Genomic DNA, 10,667 nt, shown 5'->3' with positions numbered 1-10,667 from the left:
ATTTTATCTGATGCAGAAACATGTGGCTTCACAGGTGATTTAACTCTAAACATCATATCATAAATGACACCATCACATTCAACATGTTATAAAGAAACTCAGACTTCAGCAGCTCTTGTGTCATCAGAGCTACTAGTTAGCCATGCTAAATCAACTCAGCTAAACCACAAACTGTAAAACCAGTGGACACCATGACACCTCCCAACAAATGTTGAGCTCCCCTGGTGGTTGGCGGTAGTATAGGTTTATACTGCCACCACGCCCCCTCAAAGTTATTGAGTGGGACTTGGGCCAATGAAATTAAGTTAATAAAATGCTGATGAGCAGTTTAGTTTTTGTTATTTGATGCTGTAAAAACAGGATAAGACATCATGATGACTACCAGTTTCCATGCCAACTGCTCCGTGAAGCTAGGAAAAAATAAATAAATAAGTTCCATTTGTAACTGGTGGAGGTGGAGCAGAGCGTAGTATTAATTAAACACCGGTGGGTCTAGAAGAAGTGATCACAATACTCATGAACATGATAATGTAGTTATCACTTTTCAGCAACCAGTAACATGCAACCTCCAACACACGTCACACTCTTAGATTTTATTAACTGTTCTTTTCACTATGAACAGAAATCAGTTAATAAAGTGTGAATAATGAAATTCTAATTGTGAATTGAGCATATTTGTACTTTTGCTTTTCAGTAACACTAACATCTCATCAAAATATCAGGACATCATCTCCAGAAGTATTCTGATCCATTCAGGATCTCCTGCTGTCTACCAGCTGAAACCAAAGAAAGAGAAGATTGGACCTCTGACTAGAATGACTGTTGGAGAAAGAAATGTGAACAAGATCAATAAAACCATCTTACTAGTTGGTGAATCAGGATCAGGAAAATCTACTCTGATCAACTCTCTGGTCAACTACACCATGGGAGTGATGTTTGAGGATGAAGTCTGGTTTCAGATCATAGAGGATGAGAAAAGAAGTCAATCAGAAAGTCAGACATCAGATGTGATCATGTACGAGATCTTTGGTTTTGAAGATAAAACTCTGCCCTACTCTCTGAACATCATCGATACTCCTGGATATGGAGACACCAGAGGAATTGGAAATGATGTCATCATCAGTCAAAGATTATTTGACTTGTTTAGATCAGAGGATGGAGTTCATGAAATTAATGCAGTGGGTCTGGTGGTGAAGGCCAGTGATAATCGTCTCAGTGACCGACTGTCATACATCTTTAATTCAGTGATGTCTCTGTTTGGAAAAGATCTGGAGAAGAAAATCGTAGCTCTCATCACACACTCTAATGGAAGAAAACCTAAAAACGCTCTTGAAGCTCTGGAAGCTGCAAAAATTAAATGTGCCAAAAATGAGAAGAATCAACCTGTTTACTTCCTGTTTGATAACTGTCAGCATGAAGACAGAACAGATGAAGAAGAATACCTGGAAGGTGCTGATCAAATATCAGTGAGAGGAATGAGAGCGTTCACAGCTTTTCTGGAAAAAACTGAACCTCAGAAACTGATGATAACTGTGGCTGTTCTGAATGAACGTATCAGACTTCCAGCCTGCATCCAAAACCTGGAAGAGAGAATCAACCTGACTGAACTGAAACAGACAGAGATCAAACAGATTCAAGAAGCTCTGAAGAAACATGAAGAAGAGATGAAGAAGAATGAAAAGTTCACTGTAGAAGTTGATGAGGTCTACATAGATAAAGAACCTATTGATGGTGGGAAGTGGTGGTTGGTGTTTAATGGTGGAGCTGTCTGTTGTACTGTCTGTGAGGAGAACTGTCACTATCCTGGATGCACAATGGCCTGGTCTCCTAGATATTGTGAGGTGATGAGAGGAGGTCGCTGTACTGTTTGTACCAACAAGTGTCCTGTATCAGATCATGTGAAGGAAAAGTGGAAATATGTGACCAAGACAAGAAGAGTTAGGAAATCTGAAGCAGAAATAAAACAGAAGTATGAGAAGAATAAATCAGAAAGTCAGAAGAAGTTGAGCCTTTTGGAAAATCTTGAGAAAGAAATTAATCAACTGACATCAGAGAAGTCCCAGTTTCTGGATAAGGCCTACAAACATGTTGTCAACCTGGAGCAGATCGCCCTGAATGTTGACTCAGTGTCCACTCATGTCCACTTGGACTTCCTGATTGAGAAGATGAAGGAGAAAGGAGATAGGGAGAAGGTCCAGAAACTGGAGAAGATGAAAAACAGAGTGACTGAAGGAACCAGAGCAGCTCTGAGATACATGAAGATTAAATAGGATCTGGAAAATAAGTTAAAGACTCATTGATGTAGATGAACGACGTCATTCTGATCTTTCTGCTGTAGACTCTCTTTAAACATGAGTTCATTCAGTTCATATTTCTGTCATTAACATTATTTTAGTGTTTAGTTGTTGGTTCTATGTTGATGCTCTCTTCTGTTCTTTGGAGAACGGTGAGATTTGGGGATTTAATGTTCTCTCTTGGCACTTTATTTTATTATTATGATCAGATCGCTGTGGTTTCTGAAATGTATTACAGCACATTGTTTTATGATTGTGAAAGCACTGTAGCTTACATTTAGTTATAAATAGTCATTATGAGTAATTATCTGCTATAAACTGGAATCTGAATGGGCTGAATGGTCAGATTAAGTACACAGCCTCCCTTGATCTGATGATGTTCGATGCTTTTCAAACAAGCTTTACTATGTTACTGAATCTGAATCACTGGGCAGTAAAACAAGGGCTTGTTAGTGGGATTAACTCTCTTTGCTTGAGTCTCTCATTTAATTCTGATAAACTTGGTCCAGTAACGACCCACAGAAACTTTGGAAGAGTTAGATTCATGATTTAAAAAGAGATGTTAATCAGAGCGGTTGTGATTTAATCTGGTCAGATCAGCTCTGTGTCTTTATGTGATCAGTTTCTTAGTGGTTGATCATTATCTTTATCTGTTATCACTTCCCTGGTGTCTACCTGTATCTTTGTGATGTTCTGTCTCTCACATGCCACTGGTTGACTGTTGTCCTGTTGTGTTCTTTACTTAGCTTTAAGCTCTTCTCTTCTGATGTACAGATGTTCTTGTTAAACTACCAGGAGACTGGGCCACTCTGTCAGCTAGCATTCTGTTGAATTCTCTAGGAGTAGTGATGCTAGTTGTTCCTGATTGACTTGTGTAGGTAGCATAGCTGGTTTGGTAGTATTATTTCTTTTTATCTATCATTGATTTTGCAGCACACACCTCTGTACCTTCTTTGGAGTCTTTATATCATTTGTGCCTCTGTTAATGTTTTAAGCAATAAATTACTTTATTACTCAACAATACCAGGTTTCCGTTGCTCCCTGTTGCCCTTGCTATACTTAGTTGTAATGTACCATGTTTCTCATTGTAACTAAGAAACAAATGGTATTTGTAATCCAGTATGGGGTATATATTTAAGATATAATAAACACATCTCAACCCACTTTAAGATAAAACCCGATGGGATTTATTTTCTTCAACAGGTGAAGATAGTTATAAAATAAAAATAATGAAATAATTAAGAAAATAAAATATAAGTGAAAATCTAGTAAAATAAAATAAAATAGTAAAAGCAGATAATGTACAAGTTTATCATGTGGACAAATGTATACTAGATAGACACAGCAGTAAATGTATATTCTATCCATAGAAGGTTTAATAACATGGAGTTCTGTTGTTGTTGTCCAGCTGGATAGAGTAGAGGATGAATGATGTCCTGGAGCTGGATCAGTCTGTTGGAGAATGAGCTCCACTGTCCCTCTGTTGTCTGGTGGAGTGGATCAGATGGATTGTCCATGATGGAGACACGTTTGTCCAGTGTCTTCCTGTCCCTCGCTGAGACAAACGTCTCCAACTCTCTGCTGATCATGAGTTCAGCCTTTTGGATCAGTTTATCAATACTACTTATGTCATTTTTTCTGCCATATAATTAAACTTTCTGTAGTTAATATCTTCAAGCATTTTCACTAATTTTGATCATTGTATATTTTTAACAAGGTCATTTCAACATTGTCACTTAATTCCTGATTTAAGATCCTCTGCAACCTGCAAAAACTGTCCTTCACTCAGGGAAATATCCCAGCTGCAGCATAGACACCAATATAATGAAATGCATACAAAAAAAAAAAAAAAACACAGAAAACACCATGCACACAGTCTAGCTTGTTTACACACCATGTGATTACCTGCAATATACTACTTATGTGTATTGAGCAAATCTCACATTTTTCTACAGGAACACAAACATCTCATCAAAATATCAGGACATCATCTCCAGAAGTATTCTGATCCATTCAGGATCTCCTTCTGTCTACCAGCTGAAACCAAAGAAAGAGAAGATTGGAACTCTGACAAGAAAGACTGTTGGAGAAAGAAATGTGAACAAGATCAATAAAACCATCTTACTAGTTGGTGAAACAGGATCAGGAAAATCTACTCTGATCAACTCTCTGGTCAACTACACCATGGGAGTGAAGTTTGAGGATGAAGTCTGGTTTCAGATCGTAGAGGAGGAGGAAAGAAGTCAATCAGAAAGTCAGACATCAGATGTGATCATGTACGAGATCTTTGGTTTTGAAGATAAAACTCTGCCCTACTCTCTGACCATCATCGATACTCCTGGATATAATAGCACTAAAGGGATCAAAGAAGATGTCACCATCAGTCAAAGATTATTTGACTTGTTTAGATCAGAGGATGGAGTTCATGAAGTTAATGCAGTGGGTCTGGTGATGAAGGCCAGTGATAATCGACTCAGTGATCGACTGATGTACGTCTTTGATTCAGTGATGTCTCTGTTTGGAAAAAACCTGGAGAAAAACATCGTAGCTCTCATCACACACTCTAATGGAAGAAAACCTAAAAACGCTCTTGAAGCTCTTGGAGCTGCAAAAATTAAATGTGCCAAAAATGAGAAGAATCAACCTGTTTACTTCCTGTTTGATAACTGTCAGGATGAAGACAGAACAGAAGAGGAAGAATACCTGGAAGGTGCTGATCAACTATCAATGAGAGGAATGAGAGAGTTCACAGCTTTTCTGGAAAAAACTGAACCTCGGAAACTGGAGAAAACTGTGGCTGTTCTGAATGAACGTGTCAGACTGACAGCCTGCATCCAAAACCTGGAAGATAGAATCAACCTGACTGAACTGAAACAGACAGAGATCAAACAGATTCAAGAAGCTCTGAAGACACACGAAGAAGAGATGAAGATGAATGAAACGTTCACTGTAGAAGTTGATGAGGTCTACAAAGATAAAGAACCTATTGATGGTGGGATGTGGAAATTGGTGTTTTTCCAAGGAGCTGTCTGTTGTACTGTCTGTGAGGAGAACTGTCACTATCCATGCACAATGACCTGGTATCCTGGACAATGTGAGGTGATGAAAGGAGGTCGTTGTACTGCTTGTACCAACAAGTGTCCTGTATCAGATCATGTGAAAGAAAAGTTGAAATATGTGACCAAGACAAGGAGAGTTCAGAAAACTGAAGCAGAAATAAAACAGAAGTATGAGAAGAATAAATCAGAAGGTGAGAAGAAGTCAAGTCTTTTGGAAAATCTTGAGAAAGAAATGAACCAACTGACATCAGAGAAGTCCCAGTTCCTGGATGAGGCCTACAAACATGTTGTCAACCTGGAGCAGATCGCCCTGAATGTTGACTCAGGGTCCACTCATGTCCACTTGGACTTCCTGATTGACAAGATGAAGGATACAGGAGACAGAGAGAAGGTCCAGAAACTGGAGGAGATGAAAAACAGAGTGGATGAAGGAACCAGAGCAGCTCTGAGATACATGAAGAGTAAACAGGATCTGGAAAATAAGTTAAAGACTCATGATGTAGATGAACATCATGATTGTGATATTTCTGCTGTTGACTCTCTTTAAACATGAATCAGTTGTTTCATTGTGATTGTGTTCAGTGTCATATTCAGTTCATATTTCCAATCAGAATCATGGTGGAGGAAGTATTCAGATCATTGACTTCAGTCAAAGTAACAACACCAACATATTAGTAGTGTTATCAGTTCTCAGTAAATGTAGTTCATGTATCAACAGTAAAAGTATTCCATGAGGAAAATGTTCTATCAGTGTGATATGATTGTATCTCATATTACTGGCTTGTTGTTGTCATTCTAATCAGTTTGTACAGAGGATGTTACTCACACTGAACTCAGACACAGTGGAGAAATCTTCTGCTGTGCTGGAGCTCCATCTAACTTTAATACTTCAGTGTTTTTGAAGAGAACAGTCCTGAAATCTGATGTTCTTTGATTTGATTGATACCTTGGATTATTCATGTGTTCATGCTGGAATGACTAGGTGAATATTTCAGATGACTCAGGCTGAATGGAAACATTTAGATCATTTTATGTTGTTCTGATTTTTTAATTCACTATATTCTGTTCTTCACATTCAATTGTCTCCTGGTTGAAGCAGTTTTCTGTGAATCCTGAATAAAATCTCTGCTTCATGAAATCAGTTTGCTCAGAGTGTCTTCACTGGATCATCAGCTGATTCTCTGTCTCTTCAATCTTCTGTTGAACTTCAGTCAATAAACGTCTGTTTCTCTGTTACTGAAACTGTTGATTCTTTCTTTTTTTTTTCTTTTTTTTTTGTCCTGTGCAGCATCGAAGCAAGCAGAATAATGGTCTGTTCAATATGTTGTGTTGAGCAGATTTTGATTTGCCAAGGGGAGCTTTATGGATGATAAGGCTCCTCTTGATAATCTAAGTTAAACTTATTTTATTGTTTATACATGTTGGTGGATGGACCTTTACATAATATTGCCGAACCTGACAAGGAGAGAGAAAGTGAAGAGAAGATAGAGTGGACAGGAGTTGAGAGAAGGGGGGGGGGGGGGGGGTGGAAAGAAAAAGAGGGATACACCAAGCAGCAACTGCTACACCTGTTGAGAAACACAACAAAGAACATCACCCGGCCTCTGCCGGAGAGCAACCTGACAATACTGAAAGGCACACAAAAGAGAAAGATTACAGAGAAAGATTACATTGGAGTAGACAGCAACCATGGCACAAAAGTTTCATACACTCGTGTTTAAGTCTACACATACATGTTTGTATAACACTGTATTTCTGACACAGACTCAACAAAGAAACACTGAGCTCTGATAGAACTGAGACTCTATGAAAGAATCATGAAGAATCTGTGATGAACTGTGAAGGTGAGGAGTTCTACAGAGACCACTAGAAGGAGCTGTACTACATCACTGAAGAGATGCTGCTGTGCAGTAGCGGTTTTAGGCACGGGCGAACCGGGCAGCCGCCCGGGGCGGCATTTTTTCGTTACACAAGGGGGGCGGCACGAGCACTTGGAAAAAAATAAAATAAACAAATAAATCTGCGCCGCTGCGTGGTTTTCTATTATCTGTCATATCTGTGCAGGGAATTGGCAAATTGTCGCCCCCTGCAGCTACAGCCGCCCCTGCTGCTGAGAAGGTGCCGTACAGAGAAGCTGTGTGTGAGAAAGGGAAAGGGGAGGGGGGCGCGGGGGACAGTTCACCTCTGGGTCTATCCCAAATTGAACGGACGGGGTGGGGGGGGTCCACTGTATAAAAGTTAGTAACACCTTCACTTTCTTCCATGTAACGCACATTTCATTCATAATATAATAAATACAGGCCTATAATTCATGCACGTTTGGTTTTTATGAATTGTGTGAAATGGCCAAATAAAAATGGGGGGGGGGGGGGGGGGGGGGGGGGCGCTCGGAGGTGGTCTCGCCCGGGGGCGCAATTCAATGTAGAACCGCCACTGCTGCTGTGTGGACTGACCAGACTCCACTGAACCTTTAACAGAAAATAAACCTGTTCACAATAAGTGGAGTTCAAATGACAGGATGTTTGCTCTCAGATCAAAGTCAGATATTTAACTTTAAAAATCTCATCCATTATAAAGTTCTGCATTATTATATAGTTTTTTATAAAGGTTTACAAATGTTACTGTTTGTACTGCAGTATCTCTGATTCTTTGTCACGTCTGGAGGATTATCTGTTAATAAAACTTGTAGGTGAGCTTTTGCAGCCCTGAGTTACGTCTGCAGGATTCCTCACAGGCTGTGATCAGCCTCACCAACCTCCACAGAGAAGTTGTCTGAGATGCAGTCAATCATTTCTATCAGGAGTTCAGGTGATAACTGAAGGAGTCTATGATGGTTATAACATCCTGATGAGCTTGTCTGGATTTAGGAAACAATTTGTTGGTCTGTTATTCAATCAAACACTTTGTTTGACAATATTACGAGTAAGTGTTGCATTAATATTCTCACTAAAATCTCTGGTAGTGTAGTTCCTCACTCTGACCAGCAGAAAGCAGTGAATACTGGTAATTTCACTCCAACAACAATCAGCAGGGAGCACAACACTGTTCAACCACTGTGAGACTGTGAGACTGGAGCAGTGAAACACAATAAAAGGGAATATGTTTACAGGCCTGTTGTATTAGAATGAGTAACATTTCATATTTAAGATTGTGAGAACAGATGCTGACAGGATCAGATGAAGATGAGACAAAGTACAGTTAGGTTCATATATGTATGGATACTGACACGTGTGTTATTTTATTTAAACATGGTCGACTTACAGTTATATAATGACAGTGGTGCAGCTCTCAGGTTGAACTTTAACATCATTCACATCGAAACTGTTGGAAAGGTTTATGAATTACAATTTTTTTTTTTTTTTTTACACAATCCTCTATTTTCGGGACATCAAATGTGATTGAAGAATCTGCTCAAAGGGTATTTCAACAACAAATGTGGGATACTCCTCATTATGTTCTTATAAGTCCAGAAGGTAAAACATCTGGTTGTCTGGAGTTGGTTCCAAGTGCATTTGGAAACCATTGCTAACTCACAACATGTTTTCAAATGAGTTCTGAATACATAAAAGTATAACTGACACAGGCCATAGTTAGAGGGCAAAAACTAAATGAATCCATCAGAGATATACCAGGAACATTAAGAGGTTCCTGGTATATGAGGTATAAAACAGGTTTGTATATATGGTTACTAGAAAGAGAACAGGGTGTATCTCCAGATTTAAGTCTTGATACAAGTAGGAGCATTTGTGCTGTTTCAATTAAATGAAACTGAACTGAAAAAAAAAAGTAATCAGACAAAAAAGAAATGAAGTAACTAGACCTTATAAATAATGATTTAATAGCTCTGTAGGGAGAACACAATTTTCCTTGAAGAAAGAAAAAACTAAAAATCTCTCAGTCAACATAATCTTTGCTGCAGATTTAAAGGAGAACCTTTCCAGATGGAAGTCAATTACATTGTTACGTTACATTACTTCTACTACAAAGTCTCCACCTGGATTTAACTAATAAACAGGTATTCACCTCCTATTGGATAATTACTGCATGGGTGATTATCTTTCAGCTGACAACAAGTTATTTAAGCCCAACTGATGCAATGAGTAGCTTCTCATTTCTTCAACAACCATGTCTAAAGACACATCCTGTGGTCGTCTGTTTGAGAAGGGTCAAATCATTGGCATGCATCAAGCAGAGAAAACATCTAAGGAGATTGTAGAAACTACTAAAACTGGGTTAAGAACTGTCCAAGGCATTATTAAAAACTGGAAGGATAGTGGAGAAGCATCAGGGTAAGAAGAGAGGCAGATGAAGTGATGCACCCATCATGCCTAGTGTCTACTGTACAAGCCTGTGGGGGCAGTGCTATGATCTGGGGTTGCTGCAGTTGCTCAGGTCTCGGTTCAGCAACATTATGTGTCCAAAGATGAAAAGTGAGGACTAGGGTTTAGAACTGGTTTTAGTCCTTTTGAGATTCTCCACACTAATCAGTGTCAGGATCAAATGTTGTAAACCAACGATACACCTCCTGACAACCACTAAAGAGATGGAAACGTGAAGATAAAACCATGGAACCACATCCAACAGTCAATACATGTTTGTTTCTGTGAAAGTTCAAGTGTATGTAATCTGTGTTTGTCTAACAGTGAATTTATAATCTCAACAAAACACAGGTTATGTTTTCATTTTCAGGAATGGCATCAACAGTAGCAGGGCCGCCCCTGGCCAAACTGGGGCCCTAAGCAGAAATGTCTTTTGGGGCCCCCCCACCAGACACGCGCACACACACGCGCACACACACACACGTGTAAAGAAATGACGAGCACAAAATGCCATTTAGGTTGTAGTGCACCTCCTGACCCATGATCTGACCGCTGATTGATCGGATGCTGCTGCCAAGTGCCAATCATTGCGGCGAAGTGTGTCACATTACACCTTTTTTTTCTTCCTGCCTCGGGCTGACTCTTTATGGTACTCACGGTTGCCAGATTGGGCGGTTTTTCCACAAAATTGGGCTACTTGGTTTATGTCCGGCGGGGGAGTGTGACAGGTTTCCATAGGTGGCAACTTCGTGGTTTGGGCTGTTTTTATTGGATTGGGAGGACCAGCGGAGCGCTCGCGCTGGTCTCTCCGCCGCCGGAGCGCTGCGCGTCCTTTGCGCATTTTTAGAAAATGCGTCATCTTGTGCGACATGGGGCCCCCCATGGATCGCGGGGCCCCACGCGCTGCGCGTGTTCTGCGTATAGGGCGGGGCGGCTCTGAACAGTAGAAAGAAACGGGACTCAGTTTAGTGTGAAGTTGTGTCAGTCCTCGAGGG

The 10,667-nt window shown here is 39.9% G+C and overlaps 2 protein-coding genes across 2 annotated transcripts; both read left to right on the top strand.

The window, feature by feature from the left end:
• The first annotated feature begins 311 nt into the window (after positions 1–311).
• LOC311507392 (uncharacterized protein) lies at positions 312–3,696 on the top strand. Its single transcript, XM_084571706.1, has one exon. It carries the CDS (start codon positions 816–818, stop codon positions 2,268–2,270), a length of 1,455 nt encoding a protein of 484 aa, XP_084427832.1. The 5' UTR covers positions 312–815; the 3' UTR covers positions 2,271–3,696.
• LOC311507915 (uncharacterized protein) lies at positions 2,591–6,557 on the top strand (the record flags this gene model as incomplete). The annotated part of the gene is made up of 2 exons (XM_084572460.1): positions 2,591–2,594; positions 4,228–6,557. The coding sequence occupies 2 exons, from the start codon at positions 2,591–2,593 to the stop codon at positions 5,898–5,900; spliced, it is 1,677 nt and encodes a 558-aa protein (XP_084428586.1). The 3' UTR covers positions 5,901–6,557.
• Between the last annotated feature and the right edge of the window lie 4,110 nt (positions 6,558–10,667).

Source organism: Chelon labrosus, assembly GCF_963514085.1.
Source record: "Chelon labrosus genome assembly, chromosome: 22".
Classification (NCBI taxonomy): domain Eukaryota; kingdom Metazoa; phylum Chordata; class Actinopteri; order Mugiliformes; family Mugilidae; genus Chelon; species Chelon labrosus.
Note: the sequence above shows the minus strand (reverse complement) of the source record. Positions and strands in the feature narration are given on the sequence as shown.

Bases quoted from the DNA above. Each gene is read 5' to 3' on its own strand.
- LOC311507392 (XM_084571706.1), top strand. From the start codon at position 816: ATGACTGTTGGAGAAAGAAATGTGAACAAGATCAATAAAACCATCTTA.